This window comes from Myotis lucifugus, unplaced genomic scaffold, assembly GCF_000147115.1.
Source record: "Myotis lucifugus unplaced genomic scaffold, Myoluc2.0 scaffold_1, whole genome shotgun sequence".
NCBI classification, from domain to species: Eukaryota; Metazoa; Chordata; class Mammalia; order Chiroptera; family Vespertilionidae; genus Myotis; species Myotis lucifugus.
The window spans coordinates 25,614,131-25,632,775 of NW_005871049.1; the positions used below are offsets into that span (position 1 = coordinate 25,614,131).

The following is an 18,645-nucleotide window of genomic DNA, read 5'->3' on the forward strand; positions in this document are numbered from 1 at the left end:
GAGTCTCAAATCCACAGCTAAGGTCAGCAGACTGGAAACTCAGACACAAATCTATAATAATAAAAGTGTAATATGCTAATTAGACTGGATGTCCTTCTGGACATCCTTCTGGACAACCTTCTGGGACAGAGCCGGGGCTGCAAGGGAAGCCTGGGTCCCAGGTTCCAGAGGGAAGCCGGTGCTGGTAGCCGGGGAAGGAAGGCCTACTCTTGCACGAATTTCATGCATTGGGCCTCTAGTCTTTATTATATTCTTGAGTCTGAAATCTGTAGACAGACTGGCAACTCAAGCAGTATTTCTATGTTAAATTCTGAAGCAGAATTACTTTCTTGGGAAACCTCATTCTTTTTAAAAAATATGTTTATATTGATTTCAGAGAGAGGAAGGGAGGAGAGAGGGATAAAAACATCCGTGGTGTGAATCATAGATCAGCTTCCTTCTGTAGCCCCCTACTGGGGATCCAGCCTATAATCCAGGCATATGCCCTGACTAGGAATCTAACCTTGGCCTCCTTGTTCATGGGTTGATGCTCAACCACTGAGCCATACCAACCGGGTGGAAACTTCATTCTTAAATCTTAAGACCTTCAACTGACTGGATCATAGCCACTCACATTAGGGAGGGTGATCTGTTCTACTTAAAGTCAACTAATTGTAAATGTTAATCACCTCCACAAACACCTTCACAACATCTAGAAAAGTGTTTGACAAAACAACTGTGTACCATAGCCTAGGTCACATATAAAATTGACCATCGTGTTTTACTATGTCTTTGTTTAAAATATATTTTTATTGATATCAGAGAAGAAGGGAGGGGGAGAGAAAGATAGCAACACTAATGATGAGAGAGAATCGCCAATTGGCTGCCTCCTGTACGCCCCGCACCAGGAATCAAACCATGACCTCCCGGTTCATAGGTCAATGCTCAACCACTGAGCCATACCAGCTGGGCTTACTGTCTCTTTTAGTCAAGGACCTTGTTTAAATAGTGTTTGTTTTTCCAACATGCTTAGTGCAATGCCTTATATATGACAGGTAGTCAACTAACACTTGTTAAATGAATTTAGTGACAATTCCATTGCTTAGAGTATGGGACTCTTTATCTTTTAGGCATTCTCTAAATTTAAAGATGTATACATCTAATTTCCTCCTCATCATAATACTTCTTATTCTATAATTCCCACAAAGTCATGTTCTTCTTTTAATGTGTTTGTGAAAAATGTTTCATAGAATAATTTATTCTTGAATTGTTTCAAGGGAAGTAAAATCTCATGAGTCTATTAATTCAGGATCACATAATATGTACTCTGCAGATGCTCTGTATAAGTTTGGTGTTCCAATGTAAAAAAAAATACTAGTTAATCTGGATTTTAGAAAGTTAATGTTTTGAGTGTGAGTAGTGGAAAGAATCTTTTACAATCATTTTTTTCTCATGAAAAGGATTAAACATGGATATAACATTTTTCAAATTCACTGTTCATGTTAAGAGAATAGCAGTAAAATCCCCCCAAAAACTCACTGTCCAGTGAAGTTTAGATAAAAAACTGAAATATTTAGCATATAGAATCTTCCATCAAACCTCTCACAAGATGCTGTTTGCTTGCTCTAAATAAAAATTCAATTTTGGTGCAATGTCAGATTGCATCAGGCTTCAGCTTCTGATAGTGAGTTAGTAAAAAAATCTATACAACCTGGTTTCAGTTATACTTTCATCTTTTTATTTTCTTTTTTGTTATGTAGCCTTACTAGATAGAATTCTTGCTATATTTATCCTAGCTGTACACATGATTTCATCTTGTCACCAATAGTATGAACTTCAGACAGATAGAATTCTACTCCAGACTTATGAATTCAGGACTAACACTGAAATAGGTTTGGCAAAATGTTTAAATTACACGCTCAAGGATGACAGGGTTTTCCAAGCTTACTAACTTTTTGACTCTTCTGGTTTTCAACTATTATGTCATCCTCCCCCACCACTCTCTTAATCTTAAATACTTTTTTAGTCAATTATTTATTACTAAAGGCTGGTGCACAAAATCCGTGCATGGGGGAGAGGGGCCCCTCAGCCCAGCCTGCACCCTCTCCAATCTGGGACTCCTCAGGGGATGTCCAGCTACCAATTTAGGCTAACTGACTCTGCCTTCTGGCCTGATGGCCCCTACCTTGCCCCCCTGCCCGCCTGATCACCCCTACCTTGCTCCCCTGTCAGACTGATCGCCCCTAACTGCCTCTGCCTCGGCCCTCAGCCTAAGCCACAGTCTGGCCTCCCTTGGCTGGAGGTGACCTGGCAGATCAGCGGAAGGTGCCAAAAGACATCTGCCCTAATTAGAATATTACCCTTTTATTAGTATAGATAATCTAGCTATTGTTCTTCACATATACCATGGTGTTACCTATTTTCTATAGTCATTAGAAGAGTTTAGGAGGTACACATATGTTTTCATGCTCGGGTCTTATATTTTGGGACATAGATATTCTGTGCCTGGTATAAATGCTGAATAACAGTGACATGTAGCAACATAGTTTCTACAGGATGTCTGATGCAAATCACCTCTAAAATGTCTTGTTTTCCACGTTTGGAATTTTCACGCATGAAAATTACTCTACCTTTAGGAATAAATACTGTTAGTGCTCTATTAGAATGTAACGTGTATGTAAGGATTTTGTCCAGAATGCTTAGGTTTCCAGAAATTGTAACTGAGGTTAGAAATGGGGAACACAATAGTCCACATTTCTTCCTCTGCTGGTGTCTCCTCTCGCCTCTAGAAGTGCAGCCTTCAGGGATTTCATCAGTCCCTGGTCATACTCCCAACTTTCTCTTTTCTGCATTTCATTCTGTTTCTAATCAAATTACTACTTCTCCAAACTCTGCCTGCAAAAATATTTGGTACAAACCAGCCCTTTTATATGATGCAGTTTCTTTCCCCAGGAAGCCATAGAGCAACCTTTTGAATTCAATACCACTGTATGTTTTAGAAAGGTAATCGGAATGTTGCCCCACTTACTCTTTTCTCAGTGGGCCTCTATTCAAACATGGCTTAACTTACAAAGAGTTACAGAAGGAATAAAATTTAAGCTCTCGTCCCTTTGTGGTTACAATGATATCCTGCCAAGTGCTTCCTAAAGAGAGTAATGTAAACTACCTCTAACTAGTCCTCAGAAGATTACTCTGTAGATTTTAAGAGAAATAAATTTATAAAGTTGGTCTTTGAAGTCCTAGACTTAAAGAGGGCTTCTAATATTTTATTTAAAATCACACTTTTAAATTCTTATCATGTGCATCTATTAGACTGTAAGTATGTAAGCTTAACACTGAGGGAACACAGTGGGAAGTATGTAAATTGTGCAGAGGCATTTTGATGGAGTTGTATAGCATGTTAATTGGGTAAAGTAATTTTATCTAAGATAGCATATTAAGTCTTCTTTAAGAGATTATTAATAAGTGCCAGCCAAGTTATGAGTGAATGTGACCAGAATGATGTATGTGTCATACAATCTATTGCCATCATTTAAAAAACATTTTTATATGAGTAATAAGGAGTCACTATACACATATAAGAGTACAGCCCTAAACAGTTTGGCTCAGTGGATAGTGTCAGCCTGTAGACTGAAGGGTCCCAGATTCCATTCTGATCAAGGGGACATACCTCAGTTGCAGTCTCGATCCCTGGCCTGGTAGGGGTGTATGCGGGAGGCAACAAATGGATGTGTCCCTTTCACATTGATGTTTCTCTCTCTCAGTCTCTCCCCCTGTCTTCCACTTTCTAAAAGTCAATGGAAAAATATCCTCGGGTGAAGATTAACAAAAAACAAAACAAAACAAACAAAAAAAAACCCTACATTTAAAAAAATAGTACATCAGATTTTTTTTTTTTAGGGGAACAAGGATAGTTCAACATATGCAAATCAATCAATCAAGGTACAAAGGCCACATTACAGAAATTTTCATCTTTTCTTTTAACGTAAGAAGAATGTATGGCTTTCAGTGTCACAATAAAAACAGCTGATTACATTGCACAGCCAGAAACCGAAGACTGGTTTCTCTTAGAGACAGCATATTAGAGACACTAAGAAAACAGGCTTTGAGGTCAACTAGTCCTGGATGTAATAATGTTCAGCTGTACACTCAGATGAACTGTGTTAATATTCCTTTTAAGCCTTGTTTACTTCACTGGTATAATAATATTACCCATCACATAGGATTATTATGCAGGTTAAATGAGTCATGTTTGAAAGTGATCAATAAATGTTAAAAGATGAACATTTCTGTAATGTGGCCTCTGTACCTAGATATAGTAGAATCAAAATTGTGCTATGACAGTTTTCTAAAATAGGCTAGATTAAGGCAAATCAGCCCCTAACTTACCGTGACTACTTATGCTTTAATTAATATGAACTAGACTGTTTATGACATTTTAATAAATGGAAAGGGAAATAGAATGAGATAAATTGAATACATCTAATGAAAGGAAAGAGCACTTGTATCGTTTGGGTTATAAGCAGTGATCCCAATTAAAATTGATGAAAGTAGTTTAATCTCATTGTTTCTTTTTAAAAAAAGTTTCAGTAAGAGAGATAGCCATTGATATTATATTGTTTAATACATTATTGTAAGATCTAGGTGTTTTTTTAATATCACAAAGCAAGATTAAAATAATATAATACATCTAGCATATTCACAAATAGCTTAACCTTGATTGTAAATATTTCTACATGGCTGTAAACTATATTCTGAGAATCCCAAACTAAACATTCCAATCAAGTACAAAAGAGTTCTTGTCTCATTTGCAACAAATCCTCAATGAGAACAATTCTTGACATTCTATTGCATTTGATAAAGTAAACACTAGTTTTTCAAGTGTTCTATTATTCACTTTTCTATTTATCTTAATACTAGAGGCCCAGTGCATGAGATTTGTGCACTTGGGGGGGTCCCTCAGCCCGACCTGTGCCCTCTAGCAGTCCGGGAGCCCTCAGGGGATGTCTGCCATCAGTTGGACATCCTTAGCGTTGCTGTGGAGTCATGAGAAGCTCCCACCACCACCACTGTGCTAGCCAGCTGGGAGCCAGGCTCAGGGCTTCTGGCTGAGCATCGCTCCCCCTGTGGGAGCTCACTGATCACCAGGGGGGAGCTCCTGCATTGAGTGCCTGCCCCCTGGTGGTCAGTGCACATCATAGTGATTGGTTGATTTGCATATTAGCCTTTTATTATATAGGATAGTCAAACAAGACTCACACTGCTCTAGTTCTGTTTAAGGAGCCCTGGCCAGTGTGACTCAGCAGTTAGAGTGTTGGCCTGCAGGTCAGGTGTTGGATTCTTGGTCATGTGTTGGATTCCCAGTCAAGGTCGGGCTGCCTGCGAGAGGCAGCTCTCTCTCCCTTCCACTCTCTCTAAAAATCAATGGGGAAAAACATATATACTTGAGGGAGGATGAACAACAACAAAAATTCTGTTCAAGATAGGTCCACTGATCACACATGGCAATGTCATGGATATTATGGCAATGTCAAATTGCTATAAAAAATTCTAAATGGTTATTTTTAATTTCTGTAATATTATCAATAAATGATAGGCCAACTGGTACCTGTCCAAAGGCCACATTTTGAATCATACTACATTAGAATTCAGTTTCTCAATGATTCAGGATGACATGGCCTAGTGTTTAACATCATTATTGAGAAATATGCATTTCTTGACTCATGTATGTATGTATTTATTTATTTGCTATGACAAGTGATAGTTAAAACTTAACCCTTTGAGTGCTGGGGAGCACGATCGCGCTCCTCCTGTCTTTCACCAGAAGTGCCGGGAGCGCTATCAAAGCTTCGAAATGGCGTCCAGTTCTAAGTCTGCTTTTTTATTTTATTTTTTTAAATATATTTTATTGTTTCTTTTTTACAGAGAGGAAGGGAGAGGGATAGAGAGTTAGAAACATCGATCAGCTGCCTCCCGCATACCCCCCACTGGGGATGTGCCCGCAACCAAGGTACATGCCCTTGACCGGAATCGAGCCTGGGACCCTTCAGTCCGCAGGCCGACGCTCTATCCACTGAGCCAAACCGGTTAGGGCCTAAGTCTGCTTTTATTAGTGATTATGATATTGCTAAATATGTCAATGTAGTAAAGGTTTCCTTAAGTTTTTGAATATGTAACTTCATTTACTTGCAATTCATAATTTTTTTCCTAAACTGCTGTAAAATTAGCAAAAATGCCTTGGCAATTTTAGCATAGTTCCTAGGATAGTGGTTGGCACTCAAAGGGTTAAACATGTATTTACTGAGGAAATATTTCAAATTTAAATGCTTATCCTATATAATAAAAGCCTAATATGCTAAGTGTTAGGCTTTTATTATATAGGATAATAATAAAATTATCCTATATGTGTCCAGTCGTCTGGTCATCCATTCAACCAATCAAAGCGTAATATGATAATTATATGCTAAGGCTGCTCAACCACTTGCTATGATGTGCACTGACCACTAGGGGGCAGACAGTCAACCATTCGACCAGTTGCTATAATGTGTACTGACCATCAGGGGGTAGACACTGTGACTGGTAGGTTAGCTTACTGTGGGGGTCCAACCGATCGGGACTGAGCGAGATGGGCTGGACCTGCCCTGGAGTCCTCCCGTAGTCCCTCCCCAGCTGGCCACCTCCCCCATCCCTCCCTGGCCCTGATAGTGCCACAGTGGGGTCCCTTGGCCCTCTCACAATCTGGGCTGAGGGACTCCCCACCCCCAGTGCACAGATTTCATGCACCAGGCCTCTAGTGTTTTCATATTTGTCAAACCCTCTCTCTCCACCTTTGACTCAATATATGTTTCCAGTGGTTCAGTGCCTATCTCTGATTGTCTATATGTCACAATTGGGTGAATCCACAATGCTGCTTAGTTCAGTGCCCAAATGAGGTGGATATATCTTAGTTCATCTTTTTTGTTACATACTTATTTCTACCTTCATTATAATACTAATGCCAATTTTTTTTCATTACACTTTATGTATATTATAAAATGCATTTGTATTCCAAGTTATGCAGAAAATCAGATGTTTACTTTTCTTTATGTCTTAGAGAATCCTAACCTAATAATGTTAGGTTGCCTTTTGCAGTGCTTTTGTTACCCATGCAACTAGGCCTGGTATTCCTTTGATTATTGTCTATTTTTAAACTTTAATGAGAGGATATTTTAAATATCAACTATAAATGTTCTCTACATAGGTTTCCACATGATTATTGTTAATTTGATTCTTTATTATTTTACTATCTAATAATCCTGTTATTTTATAGAACTGCTTAGAGTTTTAAACTTCCCTAATATAAATCAAGCCATATTATCTTCCTCTTAAACCAGCCAAAGGAATGACACTTCACTTTTTCATTTTATTTTAATTTATTATTATTTTTGTATTTCTTTTTTTCTTTTGTTTTTATTTTCCTTTTCTTTATTTTCTATTTCTTTTCACATTATTTTTTCATCATTCTATTTTTTTTATCTTTTTAATTAATTTTTTCTAATTTTTTCTTATTATATTTTTTCTTCTCTTTCTCTTTCTTCTTATCCACTCATCCTCTTTCTACTTCCTCTATACTGAACTGAGGTCCTCCCCATATTCATCTAATTCCTTAACCTTACTTTCTGTATATAAGATTCTGTCACTACTCTCTTTACTGGGTATATGGTGTTTGTATGTTTTGGTTTATCTGTTTGTTCTCTGGTGTTTTCTCCATATATTTTTCCCCTTTTTCTTCCTTTTTCTTCTTTTTGTTTTCTCTTATACCATTTTTTCTCTCTTTGATATCATTTGTGCTCTTTTGTCTCTCCTCTAATTCTCTTTTCTCTGGTGGTCACTTATATTGGGGTTATCGGTAGGTATTGTGAGTACATTCATGTTTTGTTCCCTTTGTGTCATGTCTTGTCGAGGTGAATTTTATCCTGTTTGGCCAATGTGGTAGAGAGCAAGCCACATAACCAGACACCCAGAGAGGAGACTCCATCCACGAACGGGTCAATAACACTCCAGACCCAACTACAGAGGCAGGAAGAAGGCAGCAGTGAGGGAGAGAACGTGAGTGAGGGAGGGAGCAAAAGAGGAGTGTGTGTACGTGTGGGGTGTGTGAGTGTGTGTGTGTGTGTGTGTGTGTGTGTGTGTGTGTGTGTCACAGTTAGATCCCGCAGAACCTTTGGGGGCAGTCTGACCAGGCTCACCTAACCAGGCAGCCTCTGCTACCATTGCAAACAGTCCCAGAGCAGCTGGCTCTTCTGCAGAGGCCACACCTCTTTGAAGGGGGGAGCTGCTGTGACTGGGAGCCCAGCCTCACCTCTACCCAGGGTGCCCTCAGGTAACACTCAGGATTCTACAGCCACCCCCGCCAGGGACCTGTTGCCTCGGCTGCAGTCCCATAATCAGCGAGACTACAGCCACCCTGGGTGCAGGCTCCTGTGAGTTCTGAAGCGCGCTCCCCTCTGACCAGCTACTTGTGACAAATAACATTTGTTCCTACCATGAATGATGCAAGATGTTCTAAAGGGGGAACTGTGAAGGAGGAGGGGGAGGAGAAGGAGGAGGAAAAGAAGAAAGAGGAGGAGGGAGGAGAAGAATGGTAGAGATGGGAATTTGGAGATTTAAGGGCAAAATATTTTTAATAGGTAATACAATAAATACAAATGGAAAATCCCTGTAGAAAATGAATGCATATAATCATCTGTTTGATCTACTTATGTTTACCAAATCAAGTATCATCACTATTTTAATTGCTAAACCAAAAATTCCATTATCACTTATACTATATCTTGTATTCCTTTACAATTTTTGAAGAGGTGGATACATACACAAGAAATATGTAATTAAATGTGGAAATAATCTAAAAGAAAATAGATAAGTTCTAATTATCTATATATATAAAAGCCTAAGTGATCATTAGGACCGAACAACCAGTCACTATGACATGCACTGGCCACCAAGGGCAGACACTCAATGCAGGAGCTGCCCCCTAGTGGTAAGTGCACTCCCACAGCCAACCTCCTGCGGCCCCTCCCCTCAGCTGGCCAACCTCCCACATCCCTCCCCCCTACCAGCTGGCCCCCAATAGGCCTCGATTGCTGGCCAGGCCAAGGGACCCCACCCATGGACAAATTTGTGCACCGGGCCTCTAGTAAACTAGAATTGTCTTTTTCTTATTGATGCTCATCCTCATTACTTCTAATATCTTAATCCCTTTCACTCTGAATGATATAGGTAGTATACATTTGTTTTCTTTTAATATATTTTATTGATTTTTTAAAGAGAGGAAGGGAAAAGTATAGAGAGTTAGAAACATTGATGAGAGAGAAACATCGATCAGCTGCCTCCTGCACACCCCCTACTGGGGATGTGCCCGCAACCAAGGTACATGCCCTTGACCGAAATCGAACCTGGGACCCTTCAGTCCATAGGCCGACGCTCTATCCACTGAGCCAAACCGGTCAGGGCAGTATACATTTATATAAATAGTAATTTCATGATACTGATAGAATTTGTGACAATTTTCCTCATCAATTTGTATTATCTTAATCTTATTTTGAATCTCTGGGGTTTTTTTTTTAGCTTCTCTTTTATCCCATTAAATGCCTAATGCATGTGAAAAAACATTCCTCTCCAATTTTTATCCACAGAAATAAATGTTAATCTATGGAATCTAAAAAAATAAGAGTGCTATTGCAAAATGGGACCTAATAGACTCTAATCAGAAATAATGTCATAAAGGGAAGCAAAGAAAATTCAGGCTGACTGTCTGGAAACTTTTAATGGCTTTGTAAAAATGATTGTGAGTCTGGTCAGGGACATCCTGTGGGGACAGCACACAAATAGAAATAATTCCCAGCAGAGTCATTTATTTTACTGTTGAATAGTTTTATAGCAAACATAGGGGTGGAAATTGCTCCTGGTTCTGCAGTTGTTCGGCTGACAGTTACCTGTCAGGCCACTCACACTTTCTGTGGTTTTGGCAGGTTTCATTGGTGGCTTTTACACAACAGCAAAGGATTTGTAAACAATTTCCCTATATGCTGAGCCTTTCATCAACTTTAGGTCCCACTTTTTTCTCACCTCTTCATGCCTCCCAGTACATATTTTGTATAGTGCTTGATTATCACAAAATAGGTTCTTATCAATGAATTTTTAACATATTTCTGAGGGAAAATAACGTTTCAGTAAATTGATGAATGAAAGTACAATACTTGCCTCTATTTCTGGGCATGTGCTGAGGGCAGATTTCTGCCTTCGGGTTTGTGCTGCCTGCTTAAGGGTGCCATGGACATTACTCAGGATGACCCTGCAGGTAGTCATCGTAGAATGATCAGGGTACAGTCCATGAAATGAAGTAATGTGATGCCTCCAAAACGACCAGAAGCATACATCAGGCGTTTAGTTTTCAGGGTGGTTGTTTTGTTAGTTTGTTCATTTTGTTTTTTCGTGTGTGTGTTTAATTGATTTCATAGAGGAGGGAGAGGGAGAGAGAGATAGAAACATTAATGATGAGAGAGAATCATTGGTCCGCAGCCTCCTGCACACCCCACACTGGGGATGGAGCCTGCAACCCTGGCATGTGCCCTGACCCTGAACAAAACTGTGATCTCCTGGTTCATAGGTCAATGCTCAACCACCGAACCACCACGGCAGCTGAGCTGGTTTTTTGTTTTGTTTTGTTTTGTTTTGTTTTGTTTTGTTTCTTATGTCCTGGGAACCTGGTACAGCCTGTGTTGTTTAGACATTACCACTGCATGTTCCTGGTGTTCTGGCTAAACCTGACAGCCTCTGGACTGGTTCTTAGAAATTAGTAGGCACTCCAGTTCCTCCCTGAATGAGACCTGAAGACCACATACTGAGCTTCTCATTCCGGAGTGCTGTGATTATGACATTATTTTCCAAATGCTATGCAAACAGGTAGACCACCTATTATGGCTGTGCTCCCTGAGAAGGGTTACATAGTTGAAGTGTTCATTTTAATCCTTGAATGCCAAATGTGGTTTCTCTGCTGTAAGTATTACCTTTAAATTAAAAGATACATTTAGTGGTGTAGCTAAGGAAAACTGTTGATTTTATTTCATGATTATTAAATACAAATGGTGAATGGAAATTCTGATGAAAAATTTATGTTTTTGTTTGAATTAAAGAAGAGAATATTCTAATTTAGCTTAAGAGTTACTAGCTGGAGTACACAAATCAGTAAATTAGATATCAGTAATCAATGATCAGACCTATATCATAAAACAAGTAAAGTACATAAATCAGTATTGATCATTATATCATCATTACATAAATAAGTATCATTACACACATACTATATGTGCTGGTCAACAAATCTCTTTTTAGTGGTTTTTCTAACTATAAATGAATTGAGAGAATTATAGAACCAATAGACCACTGAATAAAAGAAAAATCTGAAAAAAATAATGAGCTAAGTGACATTTCTTATACTTGTGATGTGTCTCCCAGTGTGGTTCACAAAGGCTGACTGACATATCCTTTCAACATTCATTTATTGACAAAGTGCAGGAAAGGAAGAAATAGAAGGTATTTTTTTGACTCATTTATGGCCATCCAGCCCAAACTATGCAATATTCAACCAGAAGGCAGTTCTAGGGTAAAAAAGTAGAATAAAAAGGCTTGGGATGATTAAAGGACATTGTAAAATTTGACGTGGATGCCAAATTGAAAAATTAAGTAACCATTCTGAATAACTACCTCACATTCACATTTATTTCTATAAATACTTAATTAACTTAAATATGTACTATATATAGTTGTGATTAATTTACCTCATTCTATATTTATATTTATTAATTTTATATTTAGCTTTCCATGCTGAAAGTAGTAAAGCAGCAATTAATTTTATATGGAATATGGCCATGCCCATGTTATATTTTAAGATACTAATTTTATTTTTCTATATGACAAATTATAGGATGAGGTCTGTCCCAAAGCTGAAGGAGATGAAGTTCAGAAATGTGTGTGGGCCTCGGCGGTTAATGTCAAAGACAAATTCATTTATGTTGCACAGCCAACCTTGGACAGAGTTCTAATTGTTGATGTGCAGTCCCAAAAGGTTGTTCAGGTAAGAATGACTCCTACTTTTTGAAAGTGACTAAATGTATTTACTTTAGCTTAATAGCCTTTGCCAGGTAACATGTGCTTTGACATTTGATTGTCAGTATAACTAGTTTCATTACTTGGATAAATGGAAAATATATGCCTTTTCTACTTGCACTCCTCTCTTTTTGCTCCTTGAGCCTAATGAATTAAAGAAATAATTTGAATATCTTTTGTTTTTAAAAATGTGATTCTGTGAATACATAATAATACTAAAATGACTAGTTTCACAAAAATCATCCCCAGAGTTGCTTATTCTGCCTAGAGCAAGGAGAGTCCCAGTCAGGGGTCAATTAAGGCATTACTACTTATCATCCCAGAAGCAGTATTATATCATTCTTATTTGATTCTTAACAAAGGCTGAGATAATGAAAGGCTTTACTAGATAATAGTAACTTAATAGGTATTAATTACTAAGTAGTAAAAAGAAAAGTACTAATATGTACATAAGTCAATGACAGAGACAAATATCTCTAACATATCAGATACACCCCCATTGTAGGAAAAATGTGGGAACTTAATTTTTGGAATAGTAAGGCAGCGATAGTGGTATGTCATGGGGTTGCTCACACAAGCTCTGGAGAGTTTTATGATCATGTTGAATATTACTTCTACCAATGAAAAGGAAAGGTTTTGAATTACGGGACTACTAAAGACCTTTTTGGAAAAGAGTGAAGTAGCAGCAGAATGATTTGGACAATTCTGCAACAATCTATTCTATAGAAATTAAGAGATTACCTTGGTTTGTAAAATAAAAATTTCTATACTGGGTATATTCAATCTAGTATTTTTTGTGATAGAGACACTAATTATTTTTTAAATATATTTTTATTGATTTCAGAGAGGAAGGGAGAGGGAGAGGGAGAGAGAGAGAGATAGAAACATCAATGATGAGAGAGAATCATTGATTGGCTGCCTCCTGCATGCCCCCTCCTGGGGATCAAGCTGCAACCTATGCATGTGTCCTGACCTGGAATCAAACCTTGACCTCCTTGTTCATAGGTTGATGCTCAATCACAGAGCCACACCAGCTGGGCAGCGACCCTACTTCTTGAGGCCTATTGTTGACTATAATTATCAACCTAAAATTTTAGACATATATCATTTATTAGATTCTCTTTTTTTCAAAATTAAAAGTTTCTTCTTTAATTTGTCTAAATTCTATTTTTTGCAACCATGTATAATTTCAGTATGTGGAAGTCTTTAGATAATGAGTTCCAAAAGTCTACTACCTGCTGGGTAAAATATTGCATCATTATATTTGTCTTAACATTACCATAGAGTATGTAAATTTTAGTTCCCAAAAGTACATGCTTAAAGGTGAATAATGAATATCTTAAATATTATTATACTTGAAAATAATTCATCTCATAGTTTCTAATTTCTCAAATCTTTTTCTAATTTAAAAACATGTAAGGGGTAGATTTTATGGATTTAGATATTGAACCCTCTGTTTTACAAGTTAATAATTCAAGTAATATAGAAATATTTCTAACTACTTAAAAAAACTACATTTGAAAAACTTTGTGATTTAAAGCTTTATCTATATCCATGGTTATAGTCAACTTCAAAGTACAAAGTTAATTTTATAAAAATAAAGCATCCTTTCTTAATCTGACCACTTTTTTGTATCCAAATTAAATTAGACTTTCTGATTATGTGCTATACCTGGTTATTTATTTTAATCTGAATATATTATATAGAGGCAACTAACAATATTACTTATAATCAAACTTTAATCATCTCCCAACAGTGAAGTCCAAAATCAGAGTGCCTTATTATTGGGGAAAAAAAGAGAAATATAACCTTATATTTATTTAAATTTAATCTTTCAGGCTTTCTTTGTCAGTCAGATTAAAGTAAGTCTCTAGTGTTTCATACTGACCTTATCTAGGAAATCACATTTCTGACTTTTTCTTTTGCATATATTGACTGTGTGGATTGGTATTAAATAAACATTTTAGGACTAAACATTTAAAAAATTAAACAGCATTGTTAGACTTTATTATTAAAATAAAAAAATAGTTTCTTAACAACATAAGATTATACAAACTTCATGATAAATTATTACCATTAGGGTATATTTGTTTCCAGAATTATTGTTTCCGTATTATTTCTACCTGCAGCTTTAAAATAAAAGGTCACACTTTTTAAAAAGAATCTACACCCTTGGTATTGCTTTAAACATCAAATGGCTCTTGCTTTTCTTCTTATAGAAAATTTTTGTAAGAATGTTATACAGGTGATGTTTTGCTCTATAAACGATTAACTAATAAACAACTGACCCCATTTTGTCTTCCATGGAGCAAAATCAGGTTCTGCTTGGATGCAGCAGTGGCTTATTGTAGCACCTCGGGAGTATTCTTAAGTGTCATCAGCAGTCTCCTCTAGCCATTAGCACATTATCTTGAGAATCTACATCATTAGTTTAAATTAGGTTCACTTAATTAGCCAGCTGGTACTCTCCTTGTCAGACTGATAAACAAGCTGTGCCACACTGTTCCTTCATGTCAAGATTAAACCGCAAGTCTGTGTATCTTTCTCTGTTGCTATTCCCAGAATTTCACCCTTACAATATAAGCCATCTTTCTAGAAGCTGATACAACTGCTCTGTAACCAGTATAGCATGCTTTTAAAATTTTTTGTATTTGTCGTATCCCCTCAGGAAATATTGATGAATTTGTATACCTATAGGTAGGTATATTGGGATTTTGAGGGAGTTAAGGTTTACAGGTCAAATCAACAAAGGAAAGAAAAACCCTGATAGTGTAAGTAAATTGCACCCTTAAACAATGTTTTAAAATAGTAAAAAAAATATTTATATCAATATATTTATAAAGCTGCAGCAAATAAAAATATTACATTATATAGCATATGTTGAACATATTTTTACAAAACAATAAGATAAGAAATTAATTCATTATAATATATCACTCTGAAAATGGTACTTACATGAATGATTAAGAAATACAGACTCTGGAACCTGAAACATGTAGATCACTACTATTAATTAATTATAACAAAATTAATTAAGTTATTTGAAAGATCTTTGTGAAAATGTTGAATAAATCAATAATTTTTTTGGATGATGGATTATGGCTTAATTATCTGAATATCACTAGGCCAACCATAGTCTACTATGTGTACAAAATTATAGTGTTTATGATATGGAAGAGAAATTTCCAACTTATGATATCAGAAACTTTTATTTAAAAAAGTCTTACAGGATTACTCAATAGGTCAAAACTGATCTTCTTTGTTCTATTTTGGTGAGGATTAAAATCACCTGCTTCAAATAAATCTTATCTTCTATAGGCTTCTAAAGGCAAAGTTTGAAAACAATTTTTCTGGCAAAATAATATTAGTAAATAAATGCAAATTTATACTAAGTATAAATGAGCATTCTATGAGGTTAATTTTGAGGTGAAAGATGAGCATATATAAAATGTTCATATTCATATTCTTGAACATTGTCTTTTAACTAATATCATTCTTGGTATAAATGGTTGGTGGATTGCAGACATCAAGGGAAGAATAGTAGGTGAGGGTGTTTGAGGAAGAAGATTGGGGAGTGGCAGGTCAGGGAGTTATTATAAGGAATTTTAGGGTTTACTCTGAGGGACATGAGAACACTTTGTAGTGTTGTGGACAGATTAGTGTCATGATCTGTCTAATGCTTACCCCTCAAAATAAAATCGCTCTGATAAATCTGTTGATAAAGTTGATTAGTATAAAGTTAGAAGGTAAAAATCATGTGGTGAGGTTAGAGATGATAGAGGCTCTGTGCATGGTGGTAGCAGAGGAGGAGCTGGAAAGAGGTCAGTATTTGGAAGGCAGGTGTAATTGTGTTTCCTGAGGTTGTGAGATATGGGAGGGAGAGGGCAGTCAAATATAATAGCATATTTACAATCCTTTTCATAAAATGTGGAGAAATATTGTAACTATTTCATTACACAGAGATTTACAGGTTTAATTGTGGAAAGGAAATTATTTTAAAAAGTGTCAAAAATAGCACCTTTCTTTTTTACTATCGAATGGTTTAAATTTACTGATCATTTACTGATCATTTAGAGTAATTTCCAGAATATACTAGCAGACATTTTATAAAATCCAACATATGTAATTTATTCCTTTCAAAAGTGGATGATGTAAGTAGGAAAATATCTGTTTGGTGTGTGTGTGTGTGTTTTTTCCTGAAAATTATGTTATGACAAGATTAATCTGGAGAAGGTTGTTTGGGAATAATTTCATCATTGTTATATTATTTTGTTGATGAAAACCATATAAATCTTCCTTCTGTAAAATGTGTTATATCTGCACACTTGAAAACTTGTAAACTGATTTTTCCCAAGACTTAAACATTTTCCAATAAAATACGTTAGATGTACTTTCCTTCATTTTGAGCTGCATATCTAGTCAGAAGCTAGGCTTGTGGCTGGCGAGTGCAGTTACGGTGGCAGGAGCCTCTCCCGCCTTCCACAGCAGTGCTAAGTGGGCCTAAGCCAGCAGGCGGACATCCCCCAAGGGGTCCTAGACTCCGAGAGGACGCACTTCGGACTGAAGGACCCTTCCTCCCCCCAGTGCATGGATGTCGTGCACTGGGCCTCTAGTAATTTTATAATATATAAACTAGAATATGCCATGTAACCACCCCTAACCCTTGGAGAGGCTGGGAAACTTTGTATTTGTCAAAGGGCAATGAAATTAGTCATTGTCCCTAAATCTCTGGTGCTCATCTTCCCTGAGAGCATTGCTGCCCATCTAATACCAAAACAATACCATATTCTATTAGCAAGAAAGAAAGGGATGAGGACATTGATACAGAAATACTTAAATAGGTCTTTTCAGAAGTCTAATACTTACTTCAGTAATCCAAAAACATAGATAAAACACAGGGCAAGATTTTAGAAAAAAAAATACTTTAGTAAGACTAAATTGCCAACATGCTAGTTAAAATGTGAATCTCCATATGTTCAACCACAAAGGTAGTTTACCTTCAACTAAACCCACTGAGAAAAGGATTAAGTTATGAACTAGGACTTAGGAAATTCTCTAAGGATATTCAACAGAGCTTTGGAAAGAAATACTTTCAATATTGAATAAAAGCTGTTTTATTGAATACAATTTGTTTTGTGTTATAAAATTTATCTATGCAACTACTACAGCAAATTACTTTGCAAAAGGCTTAGCTTGTAATATAAATAGCTTAAAATTAAAGTGAGTGAAATAACTGCCTGGAAGCAATTTATTTTCTGGAAGTTTTATTTTAAGTTAATGCTAAATATTATAAATATTAGCAGAAAAACACATTTACCATATCATGTATGGTACAAAAAATTGCTTCTCCTTGTTTCTGTGATTTTAGATCTCTCATTAAGGAAAATAAATTAGGGAATCTGTTACTAGAGTTACAACCACATCTCATATTATTAGTGTCTTAGCATTATAGTTGGTCAACGTTGGGATGGAAAAAACCTAATAGTATATAAACTTAGTTCTCACCTGTGTTCAACACCTGATTAAAATGCACATGTTAATCACTTATATCTTGAGTTTTTTAAATAGCTTCTCCATGACATACAATTTGCATAAGTAATGAGTGAACATAAGACTTTATAAAATAGCATAAAAACATGTTTGAGTAAAGTATCACATTTCCAAATTAATCAAGTAAGAGTTTAGAAAATTAGGTAATTAGCAACATACATTTTTAATTTGACATCTAAACTCTTGAATTCTTCCGTAATTTCTGGCCTACTTTTTAACTAATGTTTCAATGTGTAAACATTTTTTTTCAACTCCTATTTATTGCAGGCAGTAAGCACAGACCCTGTCCCAGTTAAGTTACACTATGACAGATCCCATGATCAGGTCTGGGTGCTAAGCTGGGGTACCTTGGAAAAGACTTCTCCAACACTTCAGGTAAGTCCATTTCACTATATTTGATCGAATAATGACCGTTAAACCTTTAGCTATCTCATCGGGTATTTATAACCACTTAACAATTATATTCTTCCACCTGAGGACTGTACTTTAATCACATCTAGATCTGCACAGAAAAAGGTAAAAGAAAGTTGATTTCTCAGCATTTTTTTTATTGGAAAGTATTGTAGGACATATTTGTCAAAGGTTGGATGTATATGCTACAAGCATAGCCTATGATGACAAAAATGATACTGCTAGGGAAAAAAAAGTTGAAATTTACCTTTCAACAGTTTCCTGCCTCCCTGCAAATTTCATAAGAATTTTTTTTAAATTTTAGTTTCTCTTTTCAAAACAGGACCTATGGGTGGGGTACATGAAACAGAGACCAGGAGAGGTAGACAAAGTCTCAAAGCAGATCTCCACTTTTCTCCAAATAGCTAGTATTTTGTTATGTGAGCACGGGCTCATTTCTAATTGGGAATTAATGTGGTGTCATTTGTGTGGAACTTGCTTCTGTCTTGAAGTTGCTTATATGAGAACTTGACAGATGCAGAAAAAATATAGCATACATTTGACAATGACTCTTTGGCA

At 36.4% G+C, this 18,645-nt stretch overlaps 1 protein-coding gene across 3 annotated transcripts in view; it reads left to right on the top strand.

The window, feature by feature from the left end:
- Window positions 1–18,645, top strand: part of FSTL5 (follistatin like 5) — a 579,511-nt gene that overhangs the window by 512,258 nt on the left and 48,608 nt on the right. For all 3 annotated transcript variants that reach the window (XM_006081840.3, XM_023753401.1, XM_006081839.3), the window contains 2 exons: window positions 11,945–12,094; window positions 17,944–18,051. In XM_006081840.3, coding sequence (XP_006081902.1) covers window positions 11,945–12,094; window positions 17,944–18,051 — 258 coding nt within the window. The remainder of the gene's footprint in view (window positions 1–11,944; window positions 12,095–17,943; window positions 18,052–18,645) is intronic.